The sequence below is a fragment of the Salvelinus alpinus genome, chromosome 3, assembly GCF_045679555.1.
Source record: "Salvelinus alpinus chromosome 3, SLU_Salpinus.1, whole genome shotgun sequence".
In the NCBI taxonomy this organism is placed as follows: Eukaryota; Metazoa; Chordata; class Actinopteri; order Salmoniformes; family Salmonidae; genus Salvelinus; species Salvelinus alpinus.
In genome coordinates, this window is record NC_092088.1 from 22,044,226 (window position 1) to 22,058,691 (window position 14,466).

General features: G+C 47.5%; 1 protein-coding gene across 5 annotated transcripts in view; it reads right to left on the reverse strand.

Moving 5' to 3' along the window:
• The window catches only part of LOC139570287 (PH and SEC7 domain-containing protein 1-like), an 82,675-nt gene that overhangs the window by 48,315 nt on the left and 19,894 nt on the right, over positions 1-14,466 (reverse strand). For 3 of the 5 annotated variants that reach the window (XR_011674042.1, XM_071392045.1, XM_071392044.1), the window contains exons 2-6: positions 10,521-13,044; positions 10,022-10,139; positions 9,252-9,759; positions 6,392-6,916; positions 152-340 (exon numbers count right to left, since the gene is read on the reverse strand). Coding sequence is in view for 4 of the 5 variants with exons in the window: in XM_071392045.1 (XP_071248146.1) it covers positions 152-340; positions 6,392-6,916; positions 9,252-9,759; positions 10,022-10,139; positions 10,521-12,824 (3,644 nt within the window). In the remaining variant the exon portion in view is untranslated. Of the gene's footprint in view, positions 1-151; positions 341-2,997; positions 3,578-6,391; positions 6,917-9,251; positions 9,760-10,021; positions 10,140-10,520; positions 13,045-14,466 lie in introns of those variants that run through there. The other 2 variants (XM_071392046.1, XM_071392047.1) reach the window with 2 other exon arrangements.

A 14,466-nucleotide genomic window follows, 5' to 3' on the forward strand; every position in this document is an offset into this window, starting at 1 on the left:
AGAGAGAGAGAGATCTTGGAAATGTTAGCCACATCCATACTAGGTGTTGTCATCGGCAGTATACGCGCTACACATAGCATAGACAAAGTATAGCAGCACATCGTAAAGAGAGGGATCGATAACACGAGAAGGCTGGGTGCCAGGTGCTCACTTCTTGCTGAGGTGACGGGCCACGTCGGACTTCCTGAAGCCGTCCAGGGTGAAAAGGCGCTTGGCCAGGCGCTTAGCGGCCTCCCCGTCAGCACGGTTACCGTTGGTAAGGGTGTCGCTGCTCCCCAGTCCCAGCCGCTCACTGAGGTCCTGATCCAGCTCCGAGTCTGTCGCCAGACGAGCCTTCTCCCTGGGGGGAGAGAAAAAGTAAGAGGGGGAAAGAGAGGGAGAGACGAGTTAAGAGGGAGAGGGAGGGGGATAGAGGGAGAAAGGGAAGGAGCGGGAGGACAAAGACAAAGAGTGAAGGGAGGTGTGGATAAATTATGATGTAACCCACTTTGTTGTAATTTCTTCACGGCAACACTGTAAAGCTTGCAGCAAAACTGGCTGGTCAGGTCTACTGAAAGAAATAGTCCTGGAACCTTTCCTATTGTAGGCCAATGCTTTCTTCTGGTGTGACACAATGATAATTCAGTACATTAATACACTCAAATGTGGACCATGTTAAGCATAAACAGGGCACTATAAGCAGAATGACACATTATATAACCTCCTTCTGTAAATCTATCCTTTCCTGCAACTCTCTCTATATCCCCCAGTCATTTACCCCCCTTTCAAGCAGTAGAGGGTTCAGGAGGACACGCCGTACTATATCTCAATTATACTGTGGTAATAGCTTTAAGCATGTTATGTCAGCTTGGAACAAGCACAGAGCTTTTCACTTCGAATTTTTTTTGGAAAATTAAGACCTGTGAGTTCTATCTGTTGATAATACATGGTTTTCGAATGGTAGAATGGTATGGTAGACTTCAGCCATATAATATGTCATAATAAACTCAGCAAAAAAATAAACGTCCTCTCACTGTCTACTGCGTTTATTTTCAGCAAACTTAACGTGTGTAAATATTTGTATGAACATAAGATTCAACAACTGAGACATAAACTGAACAAGTTCCACAGACATGTGACGAACAGAAATGGAATAATGTGTTCCTGAACAAAGGGGGGGTCAAAATCAAAAGTAACAGTCAGTATCTGGTGTGGCCACCACACCGATGGAGGGATTGTGCGTTCCTGGTGTAACTTGGGCAGTTGTTGTTGCCATCTTGTACCTGTCCTGCAGGTGTGATGTTCGGATGTACCGATCCTGTGCAGGTGTTGTTACACGTGGTCTGCCACTGCGAGGACGATCAGCTGTCTGTCCTGTTAAGTACTGCAGTGCACCTCCTCCTCATGGACTGCACCAGATTTTCCAGTTCTTGCTGTGAGATGTTACCCCACTCTTCCACCAAGGCACCTGCATGTTCCCGGACATTTCTGGGGAGAATGGCCCTAGCTCTCACCCTCCGATCCATCAGGTCACAGACATGCTCAATGGGATTGAGATCCGGGCTCTTCGCTGGCCATGGCAGAACACTGACATTCCTGTCTTGCAGGAAATCACGCACAGGATGAGCAGTATGGCTGGTGGTATTGTCATGCTGGGGGGTCATGTCAGGATAAACCTGCAGGAAGGATACCACATGAGGGAGGAGGATGTCTTCCCTGTAACACACAGCGCTGAGATTGCCTGCAATGACAAGAAGCTCAGTCCGATGATGCTGTGACACACCACCCCAGACCATGATGGACCCTCCACCCCCAAATCGATCCCGCTCCAGAGTACAGGCCTCGGTGTAACGCTCATTCCTTCGATGATAAACGCAAATCCGACCATCACCCCTGTTGAGACAAAATCGCGACAGTGAAGAGCACTTTTTGCCAGTCCTGTCTGGTCCAGCGACGGTGGGTTTGTGCCCATAGGCGACGTTGTTGCCGGTGATGTCTGGTGAGGATCTGCCTTACAACAGGCCTACAAGCCCTAAGTCCATCCTCTCTCAGCCTATTGTGGACAGTCTGAGCACTGATGGAGGGATTGTGCGTTCCTGGTGTAACTTGGGCAGTTGTTGTTGCCATCTTGTACCTATCCTGCAGGTGTGATGTTCGGATGTACCGATCCTGTGCAGGTGTTGTTACACGTGGTCTGCCACTGCGAGGACGATCAGCTGTCTGTCCTGTCTCCCTATAGCGCTGTCTTAGGCGTCTCACAGTACGGACATTGGAATTTATTGCCCTGGCCCCATCTGCAGTCCTCATGCTTCCTTGCAGCATGCCTAAGGCACGTTCACGCAGATGAGCAGGGAGCCTGGGCATCTTTCTTTTGGTGTTTTTCAGTCAATAGAAAGGCCTCTTTAGTGTCCTAAGTTTCCATAACTGTGACCTTAATTGCCTACCTTCTGTAAGCTGTTAGTGTCTTAACGACCGTTCCACAGGTGCATGTTCATTAATTGTTTATGGTTCATTGAACAAGCATGGGAAACAGTGTTAAACCCTTTACAATGAAGATCTGTGAAGTTATTTGGATTTTTACGAATTATCTTTGAAAGACAGGGTCCTGAAAAAGATATGTGTCTTTTTTTGATGAGTTTGTATCCAGCCAAGAATACAAGCTTGGGAACAGTATTTAAAGTATGACAGAAACACACTTTACCCAGACTACCAGGACTACAGCACAGCACATTCAGACTTCCTTATTATCACTGAGTCATACACACCTCCACAGAGCAAACAGGCCATTCTATTAGCTGAATGAATGGCTTTGTTACTGAGCAATGACTGATCACCAGACACCCTTGTTTCCTTGTCTCATATGGAGCCTACAGAGGCAGTGGGAGGATTAGAAGGCAGATATTTCCACACTACCTACAGTAGTCTGAGAGGAGAGGAGAGGAGAGGAGAGGAGAGGAGAGGAGAGGAGAGGAGAGGAGAGGAGAGGAGAGGAGAGAGGAGAAGGAGTAGAGCTCTTACCTCCGCCTTGAGCTCGAGTGGCGAGTAGGAAGGTACCTATCCTCTCCGAGTGAGCCATGCCAACAGAACACAGAGCTGGCCTTCCTTGTTGTACCTGTCCCCTCCCTGTACGAGTGTCTCAAACTGGTCACCCTATTGACCCCCCCTCTCCCTGTCCTGGCACCCCGGCCTGATCGCATCCCTCTCCCTCTAACCCCTCTACCGCTCCCCTCTACCTCTCTGTTTTTCTCACTGCCTTAGCTGGTCTGCTAGCTAGTCCTAGTGCAGTACATCACCTGGATTCTAACCCCATAAGGACTAAGACTCAGCTAGCAAGTCACTCCCTTTAGCTTTAGCTAACACACACAGCTGTATGACGGCACTTTATTTTTCTATTCGCTTTCTTTTCCTTCTCTCCTTTCAGCAAGTTTCCCAAGCTAGATACATTTTGTCCAGCAGTGCCTCTTTCTCTTCTCTTCTCTCTCTGTTTGTTTCTGTTCTATTCACTCCGCGCTCTCTCTCTCTCTCTATGTAAACTTTTGCAACGTCCCCTGCCGACCTTGGGCACTAAGCATGGCACGGAACTTGGCCGCCTTTCACTCAAAATCTCTCCCTCCCTCTCTCGCTCTCACACTCTCTCCCACCCTCCCTCCTGCCTCCTCTCTCACAAGCTCCAATTACTCATAGTCAGTAGGTACATCCTTTGGATGAGGTATACATGCTGTTCACCTCGACTCTTAATGGAGCTATAAGCACACAAAGGAAAACAAAGCGGGTTAGTGCCAGGGACAACTCCCATTGATAAACCCTATAGGTGTGTGCTATAACAGAAATATGATTATATTATTAACAAATTACAGTAGAACAAATATTTTTGTTCTCTCTCTCCACAACAACGACTTGGTATCCAGGGAAAGGAATCAGGTTTTAACTCCAGACCCAAAGGGGGAAAACTTTTTTGTTCCATCTCTGTACACACATACTTGACTCAACTGGTAAACATACTGTATCATCAAGCCTTTGATTACAGTATTTCCATCAGGTGTGCTAGTGCTGGGATTGAACCCCGGTTTAGAAACATACATGGAATAGAGAGGCCTATTGTGAGCACCAGTCATTAATGAGGTGCCTGTTTACTGTAAGCAACTCGCAGGCGATAACCACCATAGCACGCTACAGTAGTGAGCACTAATTGAACAGCTATCACATAAGGCCATAAGAGAATTCCCACTATCGTCAGCCTCCACTTCAACGGTCCATCGCCACACAATTGGCCCCCCTCCGTCTGTCTAGATGGATAGTTCTACACAATGGGCCTCTGTCTAATGGCTCAAACCATCTCAAAAGGGAGATGTGAGGGAAGGAGGGGGGCATGAGGGCTGAAATTCCAACTGTTATCAAAGTATGGAGTGGATAAGACCTCTGAAATATTTTCCCTGGTGTCCTCTTCATGGATTCCTTTCTTGCAGGACTGTGATAGGTGGATCAGTTTGTACAGTAACTGTGGTAAAAATACCAGCACAATGTCAATATTTACCAGACAAATTGAATAGAATAACTTTGTTCTTCACAGAGGGAACTTGGTCAACTACGACAGAGTTGAACTTTTTAAGCCACTATATCCTATTTTGGTTTGGTTTTGTACTGGTCATTGGATGTGTTCCCAGGAAACACTTTGGACTTAAGAGTGAATTATCACTGTCAGTGGGCTTTCAGGGCTTTTCTGGCCCCACACAATCCAGCCACTGTTCTGTTCTGTTCTTCTGGTGTCGTGGCAGGCTGCAGCTGAACAGACTACTGGAAATGGACTGATGTCACCACATTTTGCTGTCACCAGCCCTACGGCCCTACAGACCAGGACTAACAGTGGTGGCCCAGTGCCAATGGTAAACATACATACTGAAGCCTATAAACGCACGCGTACAGTACGCACTCAAGTCTGCAAGCACGCATGCATACACGGACGTACACACACGGACGCACACACACAACTACCTTATCTTGAACAATAAACATATGTCTGTCGTGTTAACAGTATGATCACTGAAGAACGCTACTTTAATGCTGTCACTTACAGTAGACACCACAAGTGGTCCACACATTGAGCTCTAAAAACCCATTGGCATTCTTATCCATATGTTCAGACAGTATCAATCCACAACCTACAACATGGTCCTTTAGCAGCATCTAGTGGTCTGTACCGCAAGGTGACAGTGTCCCACTGCCACCGCAGTGCTGCCAAACACAATTATCTTCCTCTCTCCCTCATCAGCACTGCAGTTCCTCTCTACACTAACTACAAAACCCACCAGATGGTGCTGGGTTGTCAAACCCCTGGCAGATCATTCTCTGTTATTGGTGTTGATGAAAATGATAAACGCTGATTAAGCAGAAGTGTATATTGACCACATGAGAAATAAGAATATTCTCTACCTAAAATGACAATATTTGCATATATCATAATATATGATGATACATCATCTTAATATTTATATAACGGATCGATCCGGCCACGCAATCTGATCGGTAAAGAGTTCCAGCTATGCTGTTATTGACAGTAATAGCAAAGCTAGTTGAATCACTTTAACATGATCAATAGTTGAGAGCTGTACTACCACAGCCACCTGCCCCAGTCAGTACCAGTCACCTGCTCCAGCCATCACACACGACGGCAAAGGCAAAGACACAGACACACACACACACACACACACGTATAGTCACACATACCAACACACACACTCACACCGCATGCCGTCATGGAAACCAGCGGTACGGTGAGGCAGACAGCCTCCTAGCGACCTTCACTAACAGCTCTGCTCCAAAATCGCACTGCAGCAGGTGCTGTGTCCCAGCAGACAAGCCTAGGACTGGCGCTTTTGGTAACTGATATTGTTAGGGGAAGACTCTTAAAAAAGTCTATTTTCAATGTACAAATACAGTACATAACATATGCACATTATGATCCTCAGTTATTACGTTGTCCTCTAATACTGTACATGGACAATATAGTATAATTTAGTGATTTGTTGTTTTTTATTTCATCTTAGATTATATCATACTGTATGTTCTGAATAGAAGCCTACCTTGGCTTTACTTCATCAATGAGAGTAACCTCATACCCACTGGGCAACAACTGGTTGAATCAACGTTGTTTCCACGTCATTTCAACCAAAAACGTGGCAAACTGATTGGATTTGTCTTTTATCACCCAACTTTGAACCTAAATTCAATGACAGGGTGGTATTTTTGGTTGATTTCATGTTGAATTCACGTTAGTTGACAATTCAACCAAATGTAATTCAAAACTAGACGTTAATATGACGTCTGTGCCCAGTGGGTACTTTATGTCAGCAGCCTATCGGGTCTGGCCTTTCATAAAGTACTACATCAGAGCAGTAGTGATGACATCACTGACCTGTGGAAGGAGAGGGAGGGGTTGCTGCTGTATGACATCACTGACCTAGGGAAGGAGAATGTGGGGTTGCTGTACCAGCTGCTCCCCAACATCCGTGCCCCGCCCCCTCGCGGGAGTGTGTCCTCCGAGCCACTGCTCAGCCTTTCGCTGGAGGGGGCGCGCGTGGCGTCCGAGTCGCCTGTCACCGTGACGATGGAATCTGATAGGCTTGTTCCCCTCTCGCAGTGGGCCAGTGGGGCGAAACTCAACTTGACAATGTGCCGGGCGCTCTGACAGATCATCTGACCGCCCTGGATCTCTGGGGTCAGTGTGGGAAGGTCAAAGGTCAGGACCGTCTGGGTGCTGGAGGTCAGCAGCTCCTCGCTGTCCAGGCTGCAGTAGGATGTGCCCTTGGCGCGATGTGACTCCATTATGCTCTCAAAATGGCGGCTGAAGGTGTCCTCAGTCGTGCCTGCCAGACGAGGCCCCGAAACCAGGATGGGCGACTTGAGGACCGGGAGGTTGTCGAAGAAACTGTCCAATGGCCTAGATGGAAAGAGAGAAATAGGGAAAGAGGATAACAACCAAGAGTGAGGCACAGGAAGGCTCTACATCAGGGATGTCAAACTCATTTTATTCATTTATTATCTCTGGGTCCATATTGTCCATGAGTTTCTAGTAGTAGATAGACCGTATGCTTCAAGAGAAAAGTTGAAGTCGGAAGTTTACATACACTTAGATTGGAGTCATTAAATCTTGTTTTTCAACCACTACACAAATTTCTTGATAACAAACTATAGTTTTGGCAAGTCGGTTAGGATAACTACTTTGTGCATGACACAAGTAATCTTTCCAACAATTGTTTACAGACAGATTATTTCACTTATAATTCACTGTATCATAATTCCAGTGGGTCAGAAGTTTACATACACTAAGATGACTGACTTTAAACAGCTTGGAAAATTCCAGAAAATTATGTCATGGCTTTAGAAGCTTTTGATATGCTAATTGACATAATTTGAGTCAATTGGAGGTGTACCTGTGGATGTATTTCAAGGCCTACCTTCAAACTCAGTGCCTCTTTGCTTGACGTCATGAGAAAATCAACAAGTCTCCACAAGTCTGGTTCATCCTTGGGAGCAATTTCCAAATGGCTCAAGTTACTACGTTCATCTGTACAAACAATAGTACGCAAGTATAAACACCATGGGACCATGCAGCCGTCATACCGCTCAGGAAGGAGACGCATTCTGTCTCCTAGAGATGGATGTACTTTGGTGCAAATCAATCCCAGAACAACAGCAAAGGACCTTGTGAAGATGCTGGAGTAATCATGTACAAAAGTATCTATATCCACAGTAAAACAAGTCCTATATCGACATAACCTGAAAGGCCGCTCAGCAAGGAAGAAGCCACTGCTCCAAAACCACCATAAAAAAGCCAGACTACGATTTGCAACTGCACATGGGGACAAAGATCGTACTTTTTGTAGAAATGTCCTCTGGTCTGATGAAACAAAAATAGAACTGATTGGCCATAATGACCATCGCTATATTTGGAGGAAAAAGGGGGAGGCTTGAAATCCGAAGAACACCATCCCAACCGTGAAGCACGGGGGTGGCAGCATCATGTTGTGGGGGTGCCTTGCTGCAGGAGGGACTGGTGCACTTCACAAAATAGATGGCATCATGAGGGAGGAAAATGATGTGGATATATTGAAGCAACATCTCAAGACATCAGTCAGGAAGTTAAAGCTTGGTCGCAAAGGGGTCTTCCAAATGGACAATGACCCCAAGCATACTTCCAAAGTTGTGGCAATATGGCTTCAGGACAACAAAGTCAAGGTATTGGAGTGGCCATCACAAAGCCCTGACCTCAATCCTATAGAAAATTTGTGGGGAGAACTGAAAAAGCATGTGCGAGCAAGGAGGCCTACAAACCTGACTCAGTTACACCAGCTCTGTCAGGAGGAGGAATGGGCCAAAATTCACCCAAGTTATTATGGGAAGCTTGTGGAAGGCTACCCGAAACGTTTGACCCAAGCGAAACAATTTAAAGGCAATGCTACCAAATACTAATTGAGTGTATGTAAACTTCTGACCCACTGGGAATGTGATGAAAGAAATCAAAGCTGAAATAAATCATTCTCTCTACTATTATTCTGACATTGCACATTCTTAAAATAAAGTGGTGATCCTAACTGACCTAAGACAGGGAATTTTTACTAGGATTAAATGTCAGGAATTGTGAAAAACTGAGTTTAAATGTATTTGGCTAAGGTGTATGTAAACTTCCGACTTTAACTGTATATATATATACCACATACCTGTGAAAATTGCACCGAAGCGATAAAATAAACTGTAGTCAAGTGACTGACTACGGTACACTGTAAATGTTTGACCATAGAAAACTACGAGTGGTAAAGAAAAACAATGTCATCAAACTGGTTTGAGAGGTCTACCGATAAGCAGGTTGCTAGGAGGATCTCAACAGGCGGTAGCAGAAAGAGACACACATTCATACTTTTGTACGGGAGTTCTTGCTAGATCCTGATCCATCAGTGTTCTTGTGGGAGAAACAAAAATGATGACACCAACTAAAAACATTAGCATCTTTGTTCTATTCACAAGGACAGAAGCTAGAAATAGACATCACTCATAGTGGTCTGTAATGAACATGTGAGGATGCATAAATTGGTCAAAATCCTGTCAAACTTGAAATGTGTGTTTCTGTGTATCTGCGTTACATGAGTGTGTATGTATGTGTGTGTGTGTGTGTATGAATCTGTATGTGTAAGCATATTTGTGTGTGTGTGTGTTTGTGTATGCATTTGAGTGTGTGTGTGTGTGTTTCCACGTGTCTATGCGTGTGTCCATCTCACCTCTTCAGCAGCTGACTGATCACCTGCTGCTGCTGCTGCCTCTTAATGTCCCCCTGCATCCTCACTGAGACCCAGCTCACTACCTCCTCCTCGTCCTCCTCGTCATCCTCCTCCTCTTCCTCCTCTCCTTCCACCTCCTCCTCCTCCCCACTCGTTCTCTCATAGGGACAGACACCCAGGGGGCTGCTGCCTGTACCCGACGTGCTTTTCACACTACGGTTACTCCCAAACGCTGAGTCGGCGTCTTCCTGCTCAGCCAATAGCACCTCATCGATGTCGGTCTCGTGGTAGCAGCGCAGGGGCACGGCGTCCAGGTCCGTCTCCGAGTACTTGAGGGTCCTCCGGATGATGCCCGTCTTTGGCGACTCCCCCGCCGCCGCTGGAGTCACCAGCTCCACCTCCACGTGCTGCACCTCGTGATTGGCTGAGATGAGGGGGAGGGAGGTGGGGGAGGTGGGGGATTCACTGGACTGGCCACTGGGAGGAGCTGTGGAGGGTTCGATGGTACCTGCCATGATGGAACAGAGGAAGCAGTTGATATCACCGAAAAAGTACAGAAAACTCCTGCGCTACCATGCTAATGTTAATGTTGTTGTTATTGGTTGCTGAACACCGACCTATGTGCGTGTTTTGAACACGTGCTATGATACGTTTCATGCATCACATCTACAGTATAGTGTCTATCCTGTGGGAACAGTTAAAGGGTCATAGACAGAGATAAATACTATATATAGCTCTATGCGTGGTATGGGTGGTAAATATGCTCTCACTTTTCTCCCCCCTGCTGGCAGCCTCCTCAGCGGGTGTCCCAAATAGGAACTCCCACTTGGCACGAGCTATCCTCTGGGAGTGGAGGGAGGGGCCTGGGACTGCAGTGCCACTGTCCGTCTGGAACACACACGCAGACATGTACACATGGCAAATTTAACAAAATACAAGATACATTTAGTTAACATTAATATCTTTAAATTAATATTTGAATGCATATACACTCCCCTACGTATTTCTTTTGATAGTGAAGCTAAAACTTTTAATTAGGCTCAATACTCCATATGAGGCAACAGTACATAATGTCACCTTTTAGTTGAGGGTATTTTCATACATATCTGCTTTACCATTAAGACATTTTGACAAATTCACTTATATGTGTTTTAAAGTAGTCATCCAAAATGACAAATCCAAAATGCTGGAGAATATAGACAAATTAAAAGTTTTAACTTCACTGTACAAATAAATATGTAGGGCAGTGTAAGAAGAGAAATGTCTCACCTGTATCCCTGAAGTGGCAGCCCCTGTCTCGTTGCTCTGGTGGCTGGACTGACTGGACTCTGGGGACACACATTCCCTTTCACCTAGGCTGCCCGTCACCCCGCTGGAGCTGCGCGACGAGGACCCCGCTATCCCAATTTGCTCCCCCCCTCGAGGCTCCTCCACCCTCAGCAGGCTTGGCTGCTGCCCTTGTCCCGAAACCTCCTCCCCTTCCCCATCCCCATCCAGGCCCTCGTCCTCCTCTGGGGAGTCCAGCACCACAGGGCCCAGCAGCAGAACCTCCCTCCTCCTCTGCTCAGCCCTCTTCTGCTGGGCCGTGCTCAAGGGCTGCTGACCGGGTCCAGGTCCATGTCTGGGGCTGGACCTGGAGCTGCTGCTCTCCTCCCCTACCAGGTGGCTCCAGGGCTGCCTGGAAGTCCAGCTGACAGGGGCTTCTTCCACACTCTGGCGTATGTAGAGCCTACGGGCCAGCTCGGCACTGTCCCCCCTGTCGAAGCAGGACAAGTCGGCTCTCCTGTCCGGCTCAAAGGACCAGAAATCTCCAGTGTATTGAGGGGGCTGACAGCGGTGCAGCGTGGGGCTGTCGGTGACTCTGAGCTGGGCTCTCAGCAGCCTGGGGTCCCTCAGAGGGGAGCTGGTCTCGGCTGGTGGAAGAAATGGACGGAGGAAGCGTGAAGGCAGGGCTGGGGACACTCCTCCACCCACTACTGCGTCTGATAGGATGGAGCTCTGACCCAGAGCCTGCCCTCCTCCGCGCTGTGTCCCATGATTGGTTAGTGTTGGAGAGTTTGTGTCCTGTGTGCGTGACGATGGTAAAGAGTTTCCAGTCTGGTGAGAGTCAGTGTCGTTCGATGCTGGTGTGTGTAGGCCGTGTAAAGGGATGTTCATCTTAACTTTCTGATGCTGCAAATGTTGCAGATGTGCTTTTGGGACAGAACTGTTGGCTTCTCTGGACATACATCCACAGTTGAGGCTCTCTACTTCATCTAAAGTGCTGTGCAATGTCAATGAGTTCCTCCTTACCTCTGCTAAAATAGAGGACACTTTAGTAGCCTCCTCAGCTAGCCTCCGGGCCACTTCAGGGCTGTTGGATGGGGAGGAGGGTTTGCTACCACTTAGCTGGTTCAGTACAGTTCCCACCCCTAGTTTATTGCTAAGTTGGAGAATGGTCCCTTGAGGGGAGGAACTGCTGTTACAGGGCTTGTGTACTTGTCTCTGGGTGGCTGGACTCCCTATGATAGCTTTGTCCTGACGTTCCCATTGGTGTGGGCTCTGGGCCTTGGGCCCCATACACAACCTGGGTCTCGAGTTAGGAGACATACCCAGAGCGGCCTGGCTAGCATGAGACGAAAGCTGGTCGGAGGCTGGGCTCCTGGGTAATGGCCCGCAAATGGCCCGGTTTCTATCTGTGTCCATGTCGTGATTATTGGGGAGATTATTGCAGGCGCTGTGGCGTTGGATAGGAGAGCCGCCTGCCCAGGACAGGCAACGGGCCTGCTGGTTGTGGCGGGAGCACCTGGGACTCTGCTCGAGCCCATGGAGGATCTTACTCCTGTGCAGGGGGGAACCAAACCCAAACTCTTCCAGGGCAAGCTGGGTGGCTGCCCTGCCAACGGGATCCAAGACGGGGTGGCGGTGGCTGGGGGAGACTGACGGTTGCTGTTGTTGCTGGATACACCCTGGGGGACGAAACGCTAGTTTGGGACTGGAGCTGCAGGAGGAGCCAGGACTACCCAACCAGATGGGGTCGCTGAGTCTCTTCCGGGGGTAGGAAGGTGGGGACGACCTCTCCTCCCTAGACCTCCTCTCACAGGCAGAGTTCTGTGGGCTCTCCACTGTCTTGACGTTAGCCTTCTCAATGTAGCTGAAGGTGACCACCGAGCGTTTGGCATTTCCCCCCACCCCCTGCCCTTTGGAGGAGGGTTTGTGGGGGGTGGTGGTCCTCCCATTTCTGGAAAAGGCTGGGGAGTGGTTCAGTGCTGCTGGTAAACTCTGCCGCTTGGAGATGCTAGGCGACTGGTTGCCATTGCCTTGGTGGAGCTGGAAGCTCACTGTGTGTCTGGAGGGAGACTGGGTGTGAGTGAAGTTATGGGCTAGGCGGTGCGTTGGAGCTTTGGTAGGAGTCTGACATTTTGTCTGGCAGGTTAGCTTGGACAAAAGCCCAGCTGGCCCATCCTGTGCTGAGGCTGAGTTACTCCCAGTCCCAGGACCCTCCACTCCTCCCCCCAAGCCCCCCTTCCCATCCTGCTCCGGGGCTGACCTTACCTCCACGTACAGATGAAGGACTTTTCCAGACTGGGACATGACCTCACACTCGAGGCCAGGAAGAGAGCGCGAGTGATACAGAAGACAGAGACTGGCCTCCTCTCCTTTTACTAGGGTTTTGTTTGTTTATCTGTTGATGGGGGTGTCACTGTATTTTTAGGACATATTCCTTCCTACTCAGTAAGACTAAGGACATTATGGGCAAACAGAGGACAAACAGGCCCTTAGGATGCCTCCAGCAGATCTTTAGTCACCATACCTGTGAGAGAGGGGGGGAGGGAGGGAGGGAGAGAGAAGCTGTAGTGAGAAGTCAAACAGCTTTTCCTCAGATAACCTAGAAAGGTAATCCATAATCCGTATAGAATGCTGTACACTTCAACAGACATAGAGGTGTACTACACACAATCACTTCCAATCATCCAATCTAGACTTTACAGCTTTGAGATAATTGTCTTAATCAACAACAAAGGAAAGCTGCTTTCCCTGATGACTAAATGCCAACCTTCTGGCTCTCTATCGGTTTAACACAGTGTGTTAGATGCCCTAGTGATTGAGAATTACATTTTATCCTGATTGGCTGTTAGAATGACCATCACAGTATCTATTCTGACAAGACACTTCAAGGAGTCTCAGTTTAGGAAGCTTTAAGCTGTAGGAAATTAAGACTTGGCTTTCTTTAGAGGAATCCATTAGACAATGATGCAGTGGGAAGGAGACTGAGGACTTTTGGCATTGCTTCCCGATATGGCATATCTTTAGTCAAATAAGCGGTGTATTCGAACCTGCCATCACCCTCTTCAATCTCACATAGCTCATATCTGTCAAACGTCTGGAATTCCCTCACAAGTCACATATGGAAATGTTTTCTTCTTCAAAACATGTCATAACAAAGATCTGTCAGTGCATGTCAGCATGTCACACACCAAGCTGTCCCTCTTTCATCACAAAAGTCTGAACACATTCAAAAAATGTTTTTAAACCAAGACTAGCCATATTTAACTATTTGCTGAACAAAATGCTTCCAGTTAAGAAATACCTGCTGTCCAACCATCAAAAGTGTTTCCCCGTGTTGCTATGAGGAGCTGCACAGAAACAAGGAGGAACTCAAGTGGAAGAGGGGGACAGATTGGAGCTAAGACTAGCCTTACGGTAACAGTAGGAGAAAGCGTGTGCATCGGTGGGGGTCAAATAGGACTTAACAGAACAAAGAGAATGTGTTTAAGACTTGGCATCACACACACACACACACACACACACACACACACACACACACACACACACACACACACACACACACACACACACACACACATAGTATTTTACAAAGACTACTCCTCTATGCCTGCTTACCCCCCTTCTCTGACCCCTACCTCCCTCCACATCAGTTTCATTCCATGCTTAGAGTGCCTTTGGGTAGTGGAATTTTGGCATAAAAAAAAACGAATTATACTTTTAACATTATGTCATAAAGAGCACATGTTCAACTTCATAACAAACATGTTTTCCTAACTCAAGAGGTTAAATTAAGAAATATGACATTAAACTGACAATTAAAAAGTGACAGGGTTGACCATAACAGGGTTGACAATTTCAGCTTAAATCAGCCATAACTCCCCTTGTGACAGGAGGAATGGAAGCGTGTTGTGCGCAACAAGGAGGGACAATGAAATACAAGCCTAGC